The sequence below is a fragment of the Phalacrocorax aristotelis genome, chromosome 1, assembly GCF_949628215.1.
Source record: "Phalacrocorax aristotelis chromosome 1, bGulAri2.1, whole genome shotgun sequence".
Lineage (NCBI taxonomy): Eukaryota > Metazoa > Chordata > Aves > Suliformes > Phalacrocoracidae > Phalacrocorax > Phalacrocorax aristotelis.
Window position 1 is genome coordinate 79,194,498 of NC_134276.1, and position 23,248 is coordinate 79,217,745.

Here is a 23,248-nt window from a genome sequence, read left to right on the forward strand (position 1 = left end):
GTAGGAACAGAAACTGCTGAGCTGAGCAGAGGCACAAGAAGCAAGTGCACAAGAAATTAAACACAGCACCGCAGAACTCCACTTTGAATAGGGCCCACTAGAGTAGGCAAAAGGAAAAGCTAAATGTTTCTGTTTTATAGTCCCAAAAGGATCCTATCCAGGGAATATAGTTTGACAAATGTAAACTTATACTCAAAGAGAAAATATGGCCTTATAAATAACATCAACAACCCATATAATTGTTGCACGCATGCATGCTTGGGGGTCTAGAAATCTCAGGAAGAATAATTCCAGAAGTATTTTTACTCAACGGAGAGGGATAACTAAAAAGTTGGAAAGTCTTGGGCCCACCTGTCTGCTATTTTGCCATAGTTCTACTGAACACACTGAGAGAGAGAGATGAGGTGCTTATCCCCAGAGCAGCTCTGCAGTCCTCTACAACGGAGAAGAAATGTGGTTCTTTCGTATTCTGGAGTTACAGATAAATATTGTTCAGTGCACAAGCTAAAGGCTTATATTTTAGCCAGATGCAAAATTAAAAGATAGAGACGAAGATATTTGCCTCTGTCATCCAGTTAAAATGTGTTATAGCCCTAAAGGTCACCATGTTACAGCTAACGCAAGTAAAGCATTTTTTCTGTCTGAGATGTCTGCTTTCTGGTTAACTCGAGACTAGAAGTTTCAGTATCTCATTAAGCCAACAGGCAATCAGACTTCCAACTACAAAAGATGGAGAAGCCTTGTCTTTATGGTGCCTGCTAAAATGTGGTTTTAAAATTCAAAGGGTGCAGTGTTGTGTGTTAAAACCAGGTCTTTTCAAATCATAAGACTTTTACTAAGTTATAGGATGATCACAAATTCCATTAAATATGATTAAAATTATATCAGAAGGCAGTAAAATAAACCCATATAGTTTATATTCTATTACCTTGACAAATATTACATGGGCTGCATAGATGTGTCTTGAGGGCAAACTCAGTCAAGTCAGGTAAAGTAAGTGGTCCTTAACAATTTTCATTTTCCCTCATCTATGAAGATGTATTTTCAAAATCCAGGCTTTCTTAAGCATATGTAATCACTGTTATTGATTTGTTCCCAGGATCTCAAACTGGGATTTGTTCCTGCAGTTTAAACCTCTGGAAGCTGATGCTAGCAGCGGCAGCAGCAGCAGCAGTTGCTTCCTGCCAAGAGCAGTGCGAGGCTTGTGAGGTTCTTGAGGGGTATCTAAGGGAGTTCCTGGGCCCCCAGGACCCTTGGGCTGCTGGTAGGGGAGGAACCAGCCAGCAGGAGATAGGTCTCATGGGAGGGGTGGGCAAGAGTGGGACGGTGGTGCTGGCTGTCCCCGTGACAGTTCAAACCATGGGAAGCTGCATATATCCAGCCCCTGGGGAATGCCAGCCACAGGGAACACCGCTAACAGTCTGTGCAAACAGGGATGGTGTCGGGTGCGAGTGGTGTCAGCAGTTTGTGTGGCGGTTCATGTGGCAGGGCGCACAGGAAGAGCTGTCAACTCTGCCAGCGACTGGGCTGCTGCCTGCTCTGCTCGCCTGCAGGCTCAGACTGCAGCCCTGATGGTCACCCCAGCTAGCTGATGGCTGTGCAACCCTAACCAGAATCTTGAGGTTTTCAGGGAATTACAAGGACAATGCCTTCAAAATAATTATTATTTCATAAGTGGCTTATTTTTTCTGAGAACTACAAGAAGGCTGTGTCCTGCTGAAAGATAGTGGTGTCCACCCACCACAACTACAAAGCTGTGGTTGAAACCTGAATGGAAGCACTACAGCCTACCTATGCTGATGAATCCTCCCAAACAGACCTCCCAAGGACTGAAATAGCTGTCCACACCTTAAGTGGCATGGAGATCCAGTATCTGGAAATCCCCTTAGCAACTGAAGGCAACAGTGGTTGTCATAGCCGCCAAGTAGGCCTGGCCGGAGGAACTCCTCAGACAAGTAGATATGTTACCAGAGGAGCCTAACAGGCAATGCCGTATCCAGGAATGTGAGCAGGGGATAGAAACATGGTACTGTGCACTGTCCCAGCCTGAGGGACAGGCCTGTTTTAAGGCTGTACAAGGGGAAGGTAAGCCTGAATCCAACCTTGAGCTAACACAAGTAACTCACAAGATGAAGGAGACTGGACCTTTGTCTCTGCTCAGGCCAGAAGAAGAACCCTTCCCCATCCCTTCAAGTGCTCCTACGTAACAGACACAATGTTCTGGGGTTGGAGAATGAAAAGCATGTGAGGAATGGACAGGATCCAGGAAAAGCCAACTATGCAAACCTGATCCACCTACCTGCATTAGAACCACTGCCACCAGAAAAGCACATAAGGTATTAGGAATTGGAGATTCTCTACTGAGAGCCAAAGCACCAATTTGCCACCCAGACAATTTCTCTAGATAAGTCTGCTGCCTACCAGGACCTCGCATTTGTGGCACTTCTGAGAAGCTGTGAAGCCTGATGCACCCTACAGAGTATCATCTGTTCCTACTGTTCCATGTAGCGTCTGCTGATATTGCAACAAGGCATCTTAGACTATATGCGCCTTAGAGAAATATTAGAAGGATCAGGAGCACAGGTGGTGTTCTCCTCTATCATCCCAGTCACAGGAAGGAGTTCAGGAAGGGGAAGGCAAATTGAACAGGTGAATGCCTGGCTGTGTAGCTGGTGCTATACTCAAGGTTTAGGCTTCTATGATCATGGATACACCTTTGAGAAGCCAGGTCTCTTGGGAGCTGATGGGATTCGTCTGACCAAGTGAGGCAAAAGCCTCTTCACCAAAAGGCTGGCTGGACTTATAAGGAGAGCTTTAAACTAGATTTAGCAGGGTAAGGAGTTTTGGGTAACAGAGAAGAGCTGGGGATTGCTCATATATTAGGAACTAACAGGGTAACATCTGTGAAGTGCCCCAAAGGTATTAGGGCATTTTCCCCAAACAAGTGACATGGTCAATAGCCCAACTGAAGTGTCTCTATATTAATGCATGCAGCGTGGATAACAATCAAAAGGAGCTGGAAGCCACTGTGCAGCTAGAAAGCTATGATTTAATTGCTGTCACTGAAACATGGTAGGACAAATCCCATACCTGGAGTGCCGCAATCAATGGCTATAAACTGGTGTGTGGGGGGTTACCCTCTATATAAAAAAATGGATTGACTATACACAGCCATCTGAAAAACTGAAATGGACAGGTTGAGAGCTTATGGGTGAAAATCAGAGGTCAAGCTAACAGAGGAAACCTCGTGGTTGCTGTTTACTACAGGCCACCCAATCAAGGGGAGGATGTTGATGAAGTGTTCTTATTTCAAATACAAGAAGCATCATGCTCACAGGCTCTAATCCTGCTTCAGCCACCCTGACATCTGCTGGAAGAGCAGCACAATAAGGTGTAAGCAGTCTGGGAGACTCTTGGAGTGCATCAGGGATAATTTCTTAATCCAGGTGATAGACAGCCCAACCAGAGGAGAAGCATTACTGGACTTTTTGTTTGCCAACACAGATAAGCTAATAAGAGTGAGTAAGACTGGTGGCAACCTGGACTGCAGAGATCATGCCCTGGCAGAATTCACAATCTTGAGGGATATGGGCCAGGTGAAGAGTAGATTCAGGACCCTGAATATTAGGAGAGCAAACTTTCAGTTCTTTAAGGAATTAGTAGATGGGAGCCCCTGGGAAACTGCCCTCAAGGATAAAGGAGCAGAACAGAACTGGCAGCTCTTTAAGGTTTGTTTATCTTAGAGTGCAAGAGCTCTCGATTCCCATGTGTAAGAAATCAGGCAAAGAAGGCAGGAGGTTGGCTTGTTTCAGTAAGGATCTCCTGGTCAAATGTAAGAAGGAAATGCACAGACAGTGGAACCAGGCCCGTGTATCCTGGGAAGAACATAGGGATGCTGCCCAGGTGTGTAGGGATGTGATCAGGAAAGCTAAGACATTTGGAGCTGAATTTGGGAAGGAATGTGAAGAATGATAAGATGGGCTTCTACAGGTACATTGCTGAGAAAAGGAAGATGTACCCCACGATAAATAACACACGTGAACTAGTAAAAACTAGCATGGAGAAGGCTGAGATACTCAACAACTTTTCCCCCCTCAGTTTTCACTGGTAATTTCTCTTCATACATCTGTCAAATCCCTGAACCTCAAGGCAGAGATTGGAGGAATGAAGTACCTCCCATTGTAGGAGAACATCAGATCTGAGACCACATGAGGAATCTGAACATACACTAATCCATGGGACCCAACAAGATGCATCCCAGGGTCCTGTGGGAATTGGCAGATGTAGTCACTAAGCCACTTTCCATCATATTTGAAAAGTCATGGCAGTCAGAGGAAGTCCGCAGTGACTTTAAAAAGTGTAATAGGGAGGACCTTGGGAACTACTGACTAGTCAGCCTCACCTCCATGCCCAGCAAGGTCATAAAACAGATCCTCCTGGAAGGCACGTCAAAACATATAGAAGACAGGGAGCTTCATGGTAACCAGGGGACATGGCTTTACTAAGGGCAAATTGTGCCTGACTAATCATGTAGCCTTCTATGGTGAAGTGGCTGTATCAATGGACAAGGGAAGAGCACCTGATGTCATCTGCCTGGACTTCTGTAAGGTCTTTGCTATGCACACCGCCCCCCCCCAACATTCTTGATGCTAAACTTGAGACATATGGGTTTGATGGATGGACTGTTAGATGGATAAGGAACTGGCTGGATGGCCATAGTCTCAAGAGCTACAGTCATTGGCTAAATGTCCAAGTGGAAACCAGTAACCAGTGCTGTCCCTCAAGGAACCATACTGGGACTAAAACTATTTAATAACTTCATCAGTGACACAGACAGTGAGATTGAATGTACCCTCAGCAAGTCTGTGGATGATGCTGAGGTAAGTGGTACAAATGATACACTAGAGGGAAAGGATGCCATCCAGAGGGACCTTGACAGCCTTGAGGAGTTCAAAAAGGCCAAGTGCAAGGTCCTGCACCTGGGTCAGGGCAATCCCCAGTGTGGATATAGACTGAGGGATGAATGGATTAAGAGCAGCCATGTGGGGAAGGACTTGGGGATATTGATGGATGAAGGAATTGGACATGAACCAGTAATGCCTGTCTGCAGCCCAGAAAGCCAGTCATATCCTGGGCTACACCAAAAGAAGAGTAGCCAGCAGGACAAGGGAGGTGATTCTCCCCCTCTACTCCACTCCCGTGAGATCCCACCTGGGGTACTGCATCCAGCTCTGGGGTCCCCAGTGCAACAAAGACATGGATCTGTTCGAGCAGGTCCAGAGGAGGTCCATGAAAATGATCAGAAGACTGGAACAACTCTCCAAAGAAGAAAGACTGAGAGATTTGGGGTTGTTCAGCCTGGCGAAGAGAAGGCTCCCAGGAAACCTTACTGCCGCCTTTCAATAGTTAAAAGGAGCTTATAAGAAAGATGGAGAAAGACTTTTTTACCAAGACCTGTAGTGACAGGACGAGGGGCAATGGTTTCAAACTGAAAGAAGGTAGATTTAGATTGGATATAAGGAAAAATTGTTTATGATGAGGGTGGTGGGACACTGGAACATGTTGCCCAGAGACATTGTGGATGCCCCATCATTGGAAGTGTTCAAGGACATGGTTCAATGGATCTTTGAATAACCTGATATAGAGAAGGATGACCTTGTCCATGGCAGATGGGTTGGACTAGATGATCTTTGAAGGTCCCTTCCATCCCAAACCATTTTATGATTCTATGATTTGTCTGGCTAATATAATCCAGTGATTATCTCTGCAGTCCTAATTGATTTTCTATCTACTGCTGTTAATGACACAATCCATATTGAAAGGAAAATATTTTAATGTGCCTTAGGAACAGAACTAACATTTATGGTAAGTATAATAGCATTCAGTATTCAGGTCCATTCAAGTGATAATTTTCCAGTGGAAGGAAAAAAAAATATATAAAGGGTCTTCAGTAACTCATCATTGTGATTAATTCAATACATATTCCTCCATCACAGGATGTGATAATAGTGATAGAATTACACATCTATTTGTATGTGTATTTTTCCTAATCCATTTAAAATCTTCACATTTATTACTTTTCAGTTTCTCATATGAACACTTCTATGCTTTGCCTTTTTTCCTAATGCCACAGTACAAAAATATAGCATTATGGTTTTGGTTTTTTGTTTGTTTGTTTTGTGTGTGTGTATGTGTTGTTGGTTTTTTTTAATATAATCACATAAAATAGGAGTTCATCTGTGCAAATATTTCATTTTTTCCTTTAGATGGATATCAGGCAGCTGGATAATGAAACATTCAAACCACTTATAATCACCTGTATCCTTCGACAATTATAGTTTTAAGAAACCAAGATAAAACCCTTTAAGAGATCCATTAAATAACCTTTCTTGCCGATAAATAACTATTACCAAGTTCCTGGGTATACACTTTATCTGACAACAGCGACAACAACAATCCTTTCTTTTTTAAGCTCCTTGAGTTCTTCACTTCTATTTTACTCTCCTTTTTTTTTTCTTATTTATTCCTTTTTCAGGTGTGTTTCTGAGTACCAGGATTGCATTCGTATATGTACCAAAATATCTTTTGATATTCCTGGCTTTAGGTTTCAATTTCACTCTAACATAGAAACAATGCTCTTTTGTATTTAAACAAGAGTCAAAATAAGGGACAAGAAAAATTATCAGTACTCCGATGAGCTAGAATATTGTCAAAACACATTAACCACATTAACAGGTAACTTAGCATAAAAAGTTTCCTGTGTTTCAAAATAGCACACGCCAAGAATATAGGTCAGATTTTCCATCAGTAAAACCAAGATTAAAAATCTTTGTAAAAGCCATTCTAAATAAAAGAAAAAAACACACAAAACAGTTACTATACCTTGTATATCTAAAATGCTGGAAATATGAGCATTCTAGCAGTCTGTAGACTATTTTGTACAGACTATATGCTTTTTCATTAAGGTTAAAAATATTTCTCATGTATGCTATTATGACTAAATTTTTAGCTTAATTTTCTATGAAAAAGTAGAACCACAATAAATAAACCTTCATTTGGAGAAAAGCCTGGTACATGCAAACATCCAGGAGTCGGAATCACAGAGAAGGCAGGAAAGATTTTTGGTCTGTTGTCATGGGTCTAAGGTTAATTAGTTATTCAGTCTAATACTGACAGAATAATATATTGTCAAGAAGATGCAACTCTTGTTCTGTTTGAAACAGAAGTATTAATTTATCCCAATATTGTAATTCATTATTGAGGAGTTCCTTATATTTAGGAAGATAATTTTACATCACTTCTTTAAATCCCTTGACTCCATATTACCTGCACCATAAAGTCCATCAGAGTATATACCTTGTTTTTTCTGTATTACCTCTACATCTTCTGCCCTAAAAAACAATTTGCGTACAAAAATAATACAAACAGTAACATTTTCCCTCTTCCTACCATTACCAACTGTTTTGAAATTGGAGAGTACTCTTTTTTTTTTTTTTAACATGGAATCAAGATTATTTTAATGAGAAAAAGATATATTTCTCAAAATTTGTCAAATCACAGACCCAAGAGTAAATATGATATGATGATAAATTTAATATAAACCACCACTAACATAACTATAAACATACAGTCATTTTTTCTAAGGTGAAGGCAGCCTAGCCCAGTTTCCATAAAATATTGAACAGAATTCAAAATTAATATAATACTGTCAAACTATGCACCAGCAAGAATCTTCTGTTTGTGAAACAAGATTGGCCCAAGGATCTGTGATCAATCGGTAGATAAATTAAGCAACAGAATATTTCTATGCAATTGGTGATGGAGAAAAGAGTTACTTACCTAAAACCCCCAGCCTGTAATTGAGAGTGACAACAATGACATTTCCGTAACTTGCGAGAATGCTGCCATCAATCATATTGCCAGTACCCTCCATGTAAGAGCCACCATGGATGTAGACCATAACGGGTTTCTTGCTGTTCTGATCATGAATGTCTGAAAAAATTCAAGTAAGGAAAACATAATAAAGTAATAAAAAACTAAGGAAACGTGGAATTAGCAATAAATAACACTGCTAAAAATATTCTTGATTATTTCCTATGGTTTCAATGTCATCACCACCACTTTAATCAGCTAGTTTACACAGTTCAGGGTCATCTTACAAGCCTAATATTTATAGTTTGAATATCTCTCTTGGTTACTTCAAATACTATTTCCTCTGAAATGTTCTCTTTACACTTGAAATGCCTTCAGTATTACAAGGAATTTAATTTGAGTATAAAAGTCTAAAAGCCTAAAGAGAAAAATCATATTATGAAATAATTTTGTCTTTTTTTTGAACATTCTGTTTCAAGTATATGCCAATTTAGAAATATCTGTAGATTTAATAATAAAATTACAATAATGATCTATAGTTTCCATTCCTCACTGAGACATAACTGCTGAAATTATATTCCCAATAGTTGAGTAAGAGGTAATATCACAAAATCAATTTGTTCTGATAGAAGTAAACACAGTAAACTGCTCTGTCTTTCAAATAGCCTACAAGTTAAAAACAGAGAATTCTTGTGAATTCATGGCCCAGATTTTTTGTATTTAAAGCAAATTATGTATTTTGTGTTATACATTTCCGTGTTGTGGTAGCTGAGCCTTAAAGAACAACCTTGAATTAATGCTCCTTAATGGTATGGCTGATCTTTTGTATACACAGAAAAGCTCTTGACTCTTTTCAAACAGATAAACAGCTGGGTCTTTCTTTCTAAATGAAAGTTAAATGAAATTGATAGTAATATTTCCATACTTCAGAATGTGTTATAAAGATGCACTAAACAATGATTTGGGGTATATTTAGCATTGCATTAATATATCTTCCTCTAATAACCGAAAAGTTAGGTTCCTGACACCAGGGATGGTTCAGACCACTTAAGTTAGGGACATATGTTCTCTACCGAAACAATGGGAACAGGGGCTAAGCTCCTTTAAAAAGCAGAGGGCAGTTCAGTGAGCTACCATTAGATATATGGCAACATATACACCTTTTAAAAATAATTCAGTGTATCTGTATGTGGAATAGGAGCACTTCTTTCAATCACATAGTACAACAGACAAGGGAAAGCAGTGTCTTTGAATATTCAATCAGGTTTTAAAAAAAACAACCAAACAAACAAAAAAAAAAAGCGCCATGTTCTCTTTCGGATAGGGTAGGCATATACTGAACAGTGGGAAAGGGAAGTGGAGGAAGCAAAACCCGAGCTAAATACCTAGAGGTAGGTGACCTGGGTTTGAAAGCCTTACAAAACTCTTCCCTCTCTTCAGGTTTGTTAGGAAATATTCTAAGATACCAAAAATGTTGTCAGCAATCAGGTATGACATATATAATATCTTGTATATGTGGAACTAATCTGAGGATATTTAAAGCTAAATTATGACTGGTCATATCCCTATGGCCCACTTTTACTTTACTCACGTGTATGCACTACCCTAAATACCAAAAATTGTCAGCTGAGTGCAGGGAACATGTTCAGGCTCCAATGTATACCCGTCTAGATGTCAGAGTTTAAGGCTTCTTGTAGAATCCCCCTTCTTTACATAAAAAGATACATACTTTATGTGCTGTATTTTATGCGTTGTACTTGAGCAGCAGAACAAAAGGTTTTGTGATAAGACTTTTTAATTATTGTGACTATAAGTAATGCAGCCATTAAACAGATCATATAAAGCAATGAGTTACATTCTAGTGGATGTATTTTTTTATTCTCATCATCTTCAGCAAAGTACTCGGAAGTGTTTCTTTTGCAAAGTCTCAGCTAAGCCCTCAAAAAATGAATGCAACAATTATTCAACACCATTATTTGTGTCACTGAATTACCTTTCCCTTCTTTCTCCAAAGTGTCAAGGCATGATTGGTTGCATTTAATCTTTCCTTATTACATAATTCTACCTCAGGGTTGAATCTTTCACTGCTGAAGTCAATGGGAGGTTTCCTCTTCCACTTCAGTGGGAACATCATTAGCTTCAACATAAAGGAAATGAGCTCCATGCTCTATGAACTTAGATCTAGAGTGGATGCCCTTGTTAATCATGAAACCTTAACATCTAATTTTAAGAAGTCCGAATAATAATGTGTTTACAATCCAATATCTATCTTAAGTTTTTAAAGCAATTTTGATTTTGCTTGTTACTAATCTTTTGCTTCAAAATTAACTACAGGATTTGGTATAGTAAATAATGATAACATAATTTTAAAAAATCATATGTTGCACAGAAATAGGAAGGTGATATTCAGAAAATAACAGTAGTTTTAGAGTACTCTGCACAGCATTTTTGTTTTAAGAAATAGCATAATTCAGCAGTGAGGGTGGTACAGTAGAGGGCAACCAGTGTGAATCAAAGACCAGAGATTTTTATTCTGGTATTTTATAATGGGTAGAGTAGCTACAATTCAGCTGAACTCCCAGGAAGAGAGGAGACAGTGTTCTCACTGCAGTATGAGTGATTTTAAGGGGAACAGAGAGGACAAATATTCCAAAGTTGTTTGAACTGATATAAGATAGAAGAAAACAGGAAAAAAAGCCACGGAATAACACTTCAGATTGGCCAAGCATGAGAGGAATAAGAAACACGTTGCTTCAAAACCAGACCAATTAACTACACAAGTTTGCTATCTTCTCAATTAATGTGAAAATATTTTTCTTCATTTGGTAAATATATAAAGTAAAATAAACTGTCACTGTAACTTTAATGAAAAGGAGGGGTGAGACTAGAGGAAGATTTCATGACTTCTTTCTATTTTGGTGCATCCTAAATAGCTTTGCTGTGCCAAGGCAAGAAAAAAGTATTTCCTTGTAAAACTTTTTTGGGGTACTTCACTGTGAACTTTAGCATTTCCTTTCAGGGAATCCAATCCGACTCTGAAACAAGTGAATGAAAATGATTGTCATTGATTTCAGTGAAAATGTGGTCAGAGTCAGAATGAATGTATCTCAGAGGCTAGCTTATTATAGGAAAAAACAATAAAGCAACAATAACAGCTTCCTTTATTTTTGTGTCCTGAAATAAACCACATCCTGTGAGAAAAAAATAAGTAAGTAAATAAAAATAGCAAAGGCAAAGCACAATTCAACTGCATCAATGTACAGCATGTACACTGGGGAAACAGTGCAAGTGAAAGGAAGGATATATGTGAGTTTTTTCATGAATTTCAAACAGGTGAATTTACAAAATGTGTAGGAGGGAAAAGAACACATGCATGTTTTTAAATTCCATTTTCTCAACCTAAGAAAGAATGGGGGGGGGAGAAGTATGTGGTTTCAAACAATATTTATGTTACTTCACACATATTTAGCAATAACCTTTACACCTATGCCACAGGGGAACTGCAGTCATCTATATGTCAATTTGGATTTTAAAAAGAAAAACAGTGAAAGGAATTTCTAAAGAAGAAAATAAAGAAGCACACTGAAGTGGCTTCTGCAAATAAGGGACTAAAAATAATTTCAAAATAACAGCAATAACAATAACAATAATTATTAATATAATAAAAATTAAAAAGTTTATGTTCATGCATCAGGGTCGAGCTTTGAAAAAACAAAAAATACCTTCATCTTCACCACGATCATTACTGGTTATATCATCTGCGCTTTTCTTTGTGTTGGCTCCTGGGATCATAGTGAGGAGGAGAATAAAGGGAAAAAAGAGAATTCAAAAACAGCAGGTTCTCAAAAATTATATATAAAAAAAAACTATTACAAAAAAAAGAAAAATGTAACAAAAATGCCAAAATCTGTTACATTTGAAATTGAAAAACAAAAAAAGATGCAAACTGCACATAAACATAAAATGGCAAGAAGAACAAATTGAAAATATTTGGAAAAATGTATTGTATTCTGTGACAATGCAGGTACTTCAGTTAAAAGTGATTTCTGCAAAAACAAAATTAATGTGCTATTAAAAAAGAATAATACAAACAAAAAAAAGTATATTAAAAATTACCAAATTATGGTTTTTACATAAGAAATGCAATTTATTTCATTCTGTTCTGTAACTTTGAAGAAATAAATCCTTCAGTCAGTATCTTCAATTACTTAACATTTTATTCAGCCTAATTAGGATTTCTTAAAAATTAGCCACAGCCTGAATCTTAGATGGAACCAATGCAAATAAAATTATCATTGAGTCTTACACAACCTGAATGGATCAAGACAAACCACAAAGACCTCCTTAAAATCTAATCTTGCTTCCCATATGAACAAAAAGATTTAAAATAACAGATTGTAAACAAAGGCGAAACAGAGTTTAACCAAACCCAGGCATTAAACTGGTCCAAAAGTAGCCTTGGTTCATATTATGCCACATTTCATGCTCTCTAGAAAAACCTGGAAATTAACTGCAAACAGTTACTTACCATGATAAAGAACTTGCACTTATTTAGTAGAAGATTTAGTGAAGAACACGGTTTAATTTGTATCCAATATGCTTTCTCAAAATACTTTTGAGGTGTATACATGCACACACACATGCATACACACTCATGTCCATACATGCCATAGCCTCTGCTTTTGGGAGCAAGAGGAAATAAATATATTTTTCCCCACCCCTCTCCTTGGGCAATATTTTTGTTTTCTAACTAAAAGAGAATTACATCAAACTATCTTTGCACCCATAGTTTCATTATACTGTGCTTACTCCTGTAGGAAGTAGCCCTCTGTAATCTGGAAGATTACTTGAAAAAGAATGAAACATGAATAGGAAACTCAATTTCTAATTCAGTTTAGAAATTAAATACTACTACTAAACAAATAAAATAGTCTAGGTCAACACTATAACCACTTTTTTCCTGAATCATCTTTATTTGGAAATACGTTTTCAAGACATACTGAAAAAGAATAGTATAATTAATTATCTTGTTTACGTATGAGCCTGTGTATGAAGTCTGACTACATCACAGAGATATCATATTTAGCTAAAATAATTATTTGATAACCTCCTTTTATTCTACTATTTGAAATGTCCCTATTTCCCTCAAAATTCAAGGTTTCAAGTAAATCTTAGTCTATGATTGCAAGCAAGACAGAATGTGGTTAATTGTTACTAAAGTGCTTAAGATTTGTTAATATACGCAGCTTTGGGTTCTGTGCACTAGTTTGCTTGTGTTCTTGATACAGACAGAATACAGATTTTCTACAGAAATTTCCTGGAAACACTGACATTATATGTGCAGTGACAGTGATTAGTGAGTTAAAATGCGAAAAGCAGTGGCTAAGACTCCATCTCCACACAGAACCTGCATCTTCAATGCAGTCGTACAGATGTTATTGTGTATGTAGTACATGAGTGCATTCAATTATATGTATTCAGTACATAATTAACTAGGTAAAATATCACTGTTGATGAAATATAGATGTTCTCTAATCTATTAATTTCTTTGAGGAATTTTAGATACAGGCTCTAAAACTCAGTCACCATACACGTTTTGCCCTTTTTTTAAATACTTTTCCAAATTAGTTTTAGCCCAGTGAAGGTTGAATGATTTCTCAAGTGCCATACAAATAAAATTAATATTTTTTTTAAGTAAACCAAGTACTTGACCTATGAAGTGCCCTTAAACTATTTTTGATTAATGTAAAAAATTAATAAGAAATAATTATTCATAGACAAAAAATACATCTAGACACAAGTTTGAAAGTACATAAGAGAAGAAATTTTGATCTTAGTTCCCCCAGTGAGGTAGTCTTCTGTTTGATTAAAAATATATGATCATCGTATGCCAAATACAATATGAACCACCACATATCATTATTATGTATTTAAGAATAACAAAAATCAATATAATCACATATATATATAGTGCCTGTAGACAAAAATCTGTATGTGCAAATATTTAGATTGTAATCCACATTTAATGTACTTTGAGTGAAAGAAGTAGATGTGTCCCAAAACATTTTAGTTCAGCTACTAACCCCCCCCAAATCATCAAAATATATATATCAGTAACATATTGCAAGGATCTTGTCTCTGTTGTGCTCCCTGAAGTGACTCTGGTTTGGTGTCATTCAGAAAGAACAACACAAGTGTAATGAGAATTTAGAAAATGTCACCACACCATGCTACTAGATGTGATGAGACACAAATATCATATAACACAGGTGTGTAACATAAGGTTATCTGAAATATTTGAAACATTCTTTTTTTCTTCTTCTTTCATTCTTCACAGCTTGAAGGAGTCATGGAGTAACCAATTTTCACAACACCTAAATGTAATTCTAAAATGTATTTAATTACAATGTGAGTGGTAATGATGTTTCTCCTACGAGTTGTGGAACAATCTTTCATTTGTCTATTGGCAACTGAAATATATTTTATAACTAAGTTCTTGGGTTTGAGGGGTTTTTAAATTAATTTTGAGATCTGATAAAATGGTTTACATCACTGACTTCTCAAACTGGGTTTCTGTGTTCCCACCACATTGGAATTTTTCATACTGCAGATACTACCCATAGAATCATAGAATCTTTTAGGTTGGAAAAGACTTTTGAGATCACTGAGTCCAACCTCTAATCTAACACTGCCAAGTCCCACTAAACCATGTAGGTGCAACTCCACGTGTCTTTTAAATACCTACTGAGACTGAGACTCACCAATCCCCTGGGCAGCCTCCTCCAGTGTTTGATAACCCTTTCAGTGAAGAAAATTTTCCTAATATCTAATCTAAACCTCCCCTGGCACACAGCTTGAGGCTGTTTCCTCTCATCCTATCGCTTGCTACTTGGGAAAAGAGACTGACACCCACCTCACTACAACCTCCTTTCAGGTAGTTGTAGAGAGCAATAAGCCTCCTTTTCTCTAGGCTAAACAACCCTAATTACCTCAGCTACTCCTCAGAAGACTTGTCCTCTAGACCCTTTATTAGCTTCATTGCCCTTCTCTGGACACGCTCCAGCACCTCGATGTCCTTCTTGTGCTGAGGGGCCCAAAACTGAACACAGTATTCAAGGTGTGGCCTCACTCACACGTGCCCGAGTACAGGGGCACAATCACTTCCCTGCTCCTGCTGGCCACGCTAGTCCTGATACAAGCCAGGATGTGGGTAATAACGTTGGTACAGAACTGTTTGAGAACAGAAGTGTTATTGTTGGAATTATTTCAGTAGTGCCAAAACCACGTAAGATACCCAAGAGCATTGTTTAGAAAAACTATACTGATTATTTTGAAAATACAAGCTTCCAGAAATATGTTGTCTCATGCAGAGAGGAAAAATTGGAATTTTCTACCCACTTTGTCTGGTTTTTGTTAAAAATGTTCACTCATTTGTCCTGAAACTTCTGTAAGAAGATGGTTATAAGGAAAAAAGAAAAAAGACTTGCTGTCCCTCTAAGGTTAGCTTAAGGTTGCATATGAAGTCGTTTATCTATGGGACAGAATGGGAATGTCACTTGGTATCTCCTGTGGCTGAGAATTCCCTGCCTGCACCGACTGCTTGTCCCGCAAACCAGTGCTTCCCTCTGCTTTGGCCCTTCTTTTGGGGGTGTTCAGGGTTGGGGCATTTTTCCTCCCCATATATGTAAAAATCACAGGAGCACCTATTTTTGCCTTGGATTCCCATACACCAAACGAACATTATTACTGCATTATAGGATCGGCTCTTCTGCAGTCTAAGAAGTGTTTACTCATTCATCCCACATGAAACATAGACGTAAATCTTAACTGTAATCCCGGAACTGGCAGTAGAGTGGAGAGCAGGGCAGATAGCAGTGGTGATATAACACATTAAAGACTGAATTCCAGGAGTATCTCTATTGACCAGCCTAGGGTTTCACTGGAGTTCTTGGTCTGCAAAGTTTGTGTTTCACTTTTCATGCTGATGAAAAGTACTAGAGTAAAATATTTCAAAATGTTAATAGGACGGGAAACTATTTTCCAAATGTTCAAGTCCAGGAATGATTAAATTACATATATGAAATATGCTGCAGATATCGTAGCTCTACTGAAGATTACATTTATATAAAAGTTCATGGTTTACAAAGTTCTAAGAGGCCTTACTGTTGATGACAACTAGAAAAAGATGTGACTTCATAACATATATATTAAATGCCAGGTGACCTTATTTCATTTTTCTTACAATTCCATTCATCGATGAGTGAAAAAGGCATGGTGTAACTCCTTACTGAACTGTCAAACCTCATTTGTAGAGGATTTTTGCTTGCCAGAAAATGTTTCTTTTTTTTTTTTTTTAAAGATATAGTGTGATAATACAGATACAGAATAACATAGGCATATATGAGCCAGCTCCAAACTAGAGCCAGTCAGTGTAGCCATAATAAAGAAGGGTTTCATGTGGGCTACTTTTTTCCTCCCTAAGAACTTCTATGTGCAATGCAGTTAAGCACCTCTTTAAAAGTTTTTCATTCTGAAACACTGACCCATGTGCTAATTAACTTTTAAAAAATACTTGATTTCATTTATCTATGGATGTAAAGTTACCTTGTATTCCCAGATTCATTCTCGATGCCATGCATAACATCTATCACAAATTAAGAAGTCACCCCACTGTAAGCATATCCTCTGGCTCTCATTTCCTTTGACAATGAATAAAAATCTCATTCAGAAACAGATTTTTCTGGTGTTGCAAGTCTTCCCAGATGTATTCACAATTTGTGCTACATCTTCCTCCATTCAGATAATGTGTATCATATATATGTAATGTAGTCAGGTCCCATGCATGCAGTTTACCAGTGCTTGCATTTTAGGTATCCATTCTGAAGCCTCTAATGGCACAAAAAAAATTATCAACTGCTGCATAAGCTGATGCCATTTCTTTGCATTTTATATGTAATTGCTCCATCTGTCACACAGGATACCTTTTGACCCCATTTAATTTTGGGAAAAGGCTCAGTTTTCAGAAATCACACAGCACATTATTAGTTGTATGACCTCCCAGTTTTGCATAGAGCATGTTCAACCTTCTGGAAACTTCCAGCTCAAACCAGATTAATAGAGGATTTCATAGTCATTCTCTCCGTGATGTCTTATTATACAGCCATTTCAATAGATCTCTAAAGCTTTTGGCTTCCCATCCCATGAGAACTATTACAATTTTACAATCAGCTCAAGTCAATAGTTCATTACAGTCTCGAGGGAGAAATAGGAAAGCAGAACTGTACTTCCCTTTCTGCATTTCTCCCAAGGCTGGTGGGTTAGTTTTACTTTGGGCCTCACTTAATGCACAAGCCTTAAGTTATTTCATGTCCAGAAAGAGGGGTCTATCAGTGGGGGAGTCTGGCTGTTATAACACTGTTCCTGGCTCACAGCTATGGCCAAGGCTCTCCAGCTACCTTTGTAGTTCTCATCTGGCAGCTGAAGAAAGGTCAAAAGAGGCATTTGGCATTTAGAATAAAAGTGGAGGAAAACAATTATTGAGAATTACAGCTTGTCAAAGTGTCTTAGAAGCTGACTATGGATCAAATATGTTAGGAGAGATCACAAAGAAAAGCAACATATCTATCTATATACCTGTATTTTTAGAAGCCTGCTGATTTGAGTTGAAGAAAGAAATATATGCATATTGTCTAAATTTAAATAACCATTATTTCTTAATTATTTACTGAATACTGGCAACATGTGTGTGCAATTGTGTGTGCCCGTATAAATATGTGCAAATATATACACATATCTGTACATGAAAATGCTCAAAATAGTTAATAGTCTTCCAGAAAGAACACAGGTTTATTCTCTGGCACTCCCTTCCTATAATGGTGATAAAAGGAAATGATAATCTGTCAACAGGGTGCATAACTCCAAGAAAAAAACACATTCAATGATTTAAAAGCAGTCCTTAGTCATAAATTAGATGCCTTCCATCTCTCTCTAAATAATAGGAAGACTTAGATTCTAGGTAGTTTTTAATGTGGAAGCCAATGTAAGCTCAAAATTTTACTTAAATTTGCCTGAATTAGATTTATTTGTTTGCTTTTTTTTAATTCCTCTGTTATCACTCAACAGCAGAAGACACACGATTACAGCGGCCATTATTCTGAAACCATTAACAATAACAAAAAACCCATTTGGATTGCCACTGCTAGCTCTGTATAACAGCAACATTTAACTAAGGAACATGTAATATATTTTAATTTGTGTTCTTAATGACTGCAGCCACAACACACACACACACAAAAATTGCTAGAATTCGAGACCACAGCAATTGTGTAGATGCTGCTATGTAGCCAAGAAATGTTTCCTTTCAAGAAAAGCGAATTAAATGACAATTTTGTGTCATATTTGAAATTGTATGGACTGTAACAAAATGCAGCAAAAATCCCTAGAATTTTGTGTTCCATGCATTAGTGAGGATTAAAACAAAAAGAAAATGTTATTTCAAATAGTTTTAGAGAACCAATAAAAAATCTACATAGACACTTCTATTGAGAAAGAAAAATCCTAAGACTGAAAAAGGGGATGCATAACAAATATGAAATTCTAATATTACCTCAGCTCTGTACTTTATGTTGCCTATAGTTTTCAATTACCTGATTACACATTCCTTTGTTTTCGGAAAAAATGCTTGTATCTCTCTATGCATTAACTGCTCCATGTACAGAGAATGAAAGTGGGATGAAATACTTAATATTTACAAATGGCAGTACTCTGTATACTGTTCCTCCCAAATAAAGGTAGAAATAATGACTTCTACATGCCATAAATTATTTGCTTCCCACATGCTGTTTTCCTGGACAACAATAAGTGCATTAAATCAGTCCATCACTCAGTTTCACATGCTTTAAATGAGGTTATGGCTTCCAACAAATTAATGCAACGGCAGGCAACGGAATATATTAATTGTCACACAGAGTGATTGTGCTCTCCCATATAGCTCCACAGAAGGACACAGGCACTTTTCAAAAGTAGGGATGTTGTGGAAATAATTATTTACTACAATTTTATAAGAGTTATTAGTTCTGTGATTGGTACAGGAGTTCCTTTCCTTACAAGTTTATTCCATACCAGTATGTTGATATGGATTCATCTCAGTGAAGAAAATATAATATTCACACATATTGCAGGGTAGGGAAAAATCTTCAAACCATCTGAATAGATGATATGTAATGCTGACCACTGGTTAGGACTAAAAAGAGCTTACAAAAAATAACACCAACAGTTATCACTTAGGAGCTACGTTGTTACATGAAGTTTTGGCCTGTCTACATTCTGATTATACTGTTCTGTATTCAGCAGCTGAATGCTGTTGACTTTTATTCCAAGATGCAAAAGATAAAACCTTAACTTATGTAACTTGGAGCAAATGGAGTCTCTCTTCCTTTTTGTCAAACTTTTCAAAGCTTCCTATATATCTCACTTTAGGAAAGTGAGCCATTTGTTTTAAGAAGATTGTTAAACATTGGACTATGAGGAAGGCAAACACTGGCATTTGCACTTGTCATAGCTACTAAAAGAAACACACCTGGAAGTTATTTCTTATTCTGAAGAAATACTGCATTTATTTAGATTGTACTTATCCTGGAGAAAACCATAAGACTAGTAAGTTTTATCTTTCGTCCTGTGTTAATACATTTTGGTACACTTTTTACAAAAAAATTGCTTTGAATACTATTTGAATACTATTTGAAACTATTAAATTAAGGTTTAACAGATTGCTTTTATTTATAATTATGAATAAAGAATGCATCATTATTTTAGAACAATGATAACTGCTATAGAAATCAGGTAGCTACATAAATTCAGTAATATTTTTAATAAGGATTTTTGTTACACAAGTTACAACACACCTAGAACTTAAAGTCTTCTAAATACAGTACGTTGTTTTGACATAACTGTCTATGATGGCTCAAAACAAAGAAGGCATTGTGTGGCCTATCCTTTCAGTGACCTGCGACAGATAAGGGGAGTGTTTCTTGCACTTCCAGTGTAACCGAATCTGCTCTGTTTGACAGAGGACCGGACTGAGCCTGCAATGCTTCCTGAATGAATAATGAAAGACTCATTAAATAACATAAATCTACCATAGAGTTATTTAAATTAATTCAGACAGAAGCACATATTTTTCTGCACAAGCATCAGGAGGAACACTGTCAGTATAAAAGTGAGGCAGTGACCTCAAATAGCTTACATTTCTCTCCTAAATTGGTGCATTTGATGAGGTGTGAATGTAAAAATGCTAACATTTCTGAGTCCACAATACTGCTATGTAGAAGCACAACATTTGCTTTCATCCATCTCACCTCCCTCATCAGTGAAGCCATTTTGGAATTCGGAAAATATACCTGCCTGCTACTTTCTTGAATTACAACAAATTACAAAACATACCAATCAGTTTGATATACTGAAATGTTTAAAAATACACTCTTCCCCTTTGTGTTACACATGCTGTGGCAAAGCTCTTGGGCACACAGTTTTAAAGCATATGAGAAGTCCTGTTGACTTCAAAGGAAATACCAGTATGCATAAGCTTCGACAATGTGATGAAGCTGCCTTCTGTCCTTTCTGAGGACTAACATGAGTAAGTCTACAGTAAATGCTGCAGTAAAGATCCAGGAACATGACAGCCCCTGTAGGATATATAAATGTCACCTGCAAAGTTTGTCCTGAAGTATGTGTAAGATACTGCACTGGCAAGCCAGCGGGTGTATGCTATGGGTAGAGTACAGAGGGGCATAATGTTGTTAGCATGGTCATTATGCTACAGTTAGGTTTCCAAGAACATATAGGACTTCTAAATTAGAAGGCAAAAGTCAGAGTTTGTGATTAAGCAAAATTCACAAGCCTAGTTGTAACTACGCTCCAGGTAATCCAAGTAACTAGACTTTGCAGAAAGAATTCAGTAATATTGACCTAACACTACCTGTAACTAAAGGGTGAGTACTTTCAAATAACCTTAAAAAGAGGTAGGTACCTATGTCCCATTTAAAATGAATGTGAATGAATGTGTATATATATTAAAAAAAAAGTGAATTAATAGCCAGTTTCAATAACTAAAGGTAACTGTTACACCCTCTTTGCAGACTGCTGAACAACTCAAGCAGACACTCTGCATTTAACAACTGCTGGCGAAGCTGTTAGTGCAAACTCTTCCTTTGGGCATGTGTAGGCACCGCTGGAAGCTGTGAGCTGAATAATCAACTCTTAAGAATACCTCTAATTGTTTGATGCAGCTATTTTAATTCTTCAGTTTCAACACAAGCTCAATTTGCAATTGCCTTTGGAGAATTCAGGAAATAACTGTGTTTGTTATTTCAGAGGATCCTGTGAGAATATAATTTTATTCCATTGTAATAGATAATACAATAGTTTGGCACCATATTTACTTGTATTTTGATGTTTACTGGATCTCTGACCTCTTAGTTTTTGTTTGGGAATCACTGAAGTGTTAGTTACAGGTCAGTAGGAGGTCTGTATAAGACATCCAAAGGAAATACATGTAAAATTTCATTCAGGGATTTTTCTTTTAGTTACAGGTTGCTTGTTGGTTGTTTTTTTTTTTTTTTGGGGGGGGGGGGGGATTAGCACATAATCCGGTGTTTCAATGACATATTCATCTACACAGAACAATGTATTTACTCCTATTGGAATTTGCAATATCAAATCAACTAAAAAGACTATGAAACCACTAAAATGTTAATAAAATGAGTTAAAAACTAAAAAATAAAAGAAATTATGGGATAAAATATACTATAGGTATTTCAGGGAAAACTAGATCTAAGGTGAATATGATTATGAGCTTTCTAATATGAAATATCAATATTTAATTAGTCTAATACTTTCAAAAATAGTACATGTACAGAAAAGATTAACCCGAGGATTCAATAGCAGATGCTGGAAAGAAAAGTTCATTTATTCATTTTATTCATTATTACTCAGTACTGAAAACATATATGACTTTGCCAAAGAAATATTAGCGTCCTTGTCCTAAAGAACTTATGCTGTGAGAAGATACCAAGGGATACCCAGAGCTTGTAAATAAAACACAGAGAAACCACACTTCTAAAGAAGAAAATCTTGCATTTTTCACTACTTTTTCATTATTTCCACAGAAGGATAGTTGAAGACCACAGGATGGTAGGATTGGGCAACTTAGAAAAAGTACAACTCTATCCAAATGTCAGGAGATTAATTTAGAGGGTATCAAGCAAGGAGGTCATGAGCAGTCCACTTCCCAGTCTCACTAAGATCCTGGAAATTAAATGGAGCAGATCTAGACTTAAACAAAAATATCTAGGAATAGAACAGAATTTTTTTTTTATGTTCATGTTATTGTTTGTGAGGTTTCAGTCTGTATCATGCAAAGTTAATGCATGCAGCATGAGGGTTAAGCAGCTGCAGGACTTTATGCATAAAGTCATCAGAGGATTTTGATTTTCATTAATCTATACTAGCATCAAGTTTTAAAAATACATTCAGTCCACACTAGTTTGAGCTTGAAAAGACAATATTTCTGGAGATATTTTTCTGTACTCACATTGGTAAGATTTTTTGATGTTTTCAGAGCAAAATATTAGGGAAGACAGATGAGGAGGGGGAAGGCACAGACTGAAATTGCAGCATTCCATATTATTTATGTTCTAACTGTTTCAAAGCATAAGTTCTACGCATATTATGAAGCTGCGAGATTTTATCTACAAATGTTAAAGCTGAACATTGATATAATTATTAATTATATTAAGCTAGCATCAAAACAGCAGGTCAGAATGATAATTTAAACTTTCAAACTTCAACACCACAGCACTGATCTCACTAGTATCTGATCCATCTAATCTACATTACTGATAATATCAGTGAGCTGGTTTTGATGCATACTATGTTTGTGGATTATATATCTGTTCTGGTGGAATGACCTTTTTTCTATTGACCAAAATTACAAGAATTCATGTCTCATTTTGGTTTTCCATTTTGCAATGTTCCAAGTATAATTTAAGATTAATATTTTCAATGTTGGAGTTCATGCTTTACTCAAAATTTAGAAAGGAACAACAGTAGCTTGTAAATTATCATTATGTGTCAGAAATAGGAAGTTAGGAGCAAATAATACAAAGTCCTGGTACTGTTGCTGTAGTATGATGCCTATTCATGATATATGTCATTTGATACCGTATTATATTATAGAACTATATAATATCTGTATAATATTTTATTATACCACCTGAAGAAAGTTGAATTTTGCATTTAAAGTGAATCATATATGAACTATATAGAATTCTATATGAAATGATACAGCTTATGTATGCAACTACTTCTGAGAAATAAA

At 36.8% G+C, this 23,248-nt stretch overlaps 1 protein-coding gene across 3 annotated transcripts in view; it reads right to left on the reverse strand.

Annotated features, from left to right (window-relative positions):
* NLGN4X (neuroligin 4 X-linked) overlaps positions 1-23,248 on the reverse strand; it is a 189,068-nt gene that overhangs the window by 76,189 nt on the left and 89,631 nt on the right. For 2 of the 3 annotated variants that reach the window (XM_075094918.1, XM_075094909.1), the window contains 2 exons: positions 11,595-11,654; positions 7,840-7,992 (listed from right to left, as the gene is read on the reverse strand). In XM_075094918.1, coding sequence (XP_074951019.1) covers positions 7,840-7,992; positions 11,595-11,654 — 213 coding nt within the window. The remainder of the gene's footprint in view (positions 1-7,839; positions 7,993-11,594; positions 11,655-23,248) is intronic. The other variant, XM_075094925.1, reaches the window with a different exon arrangement.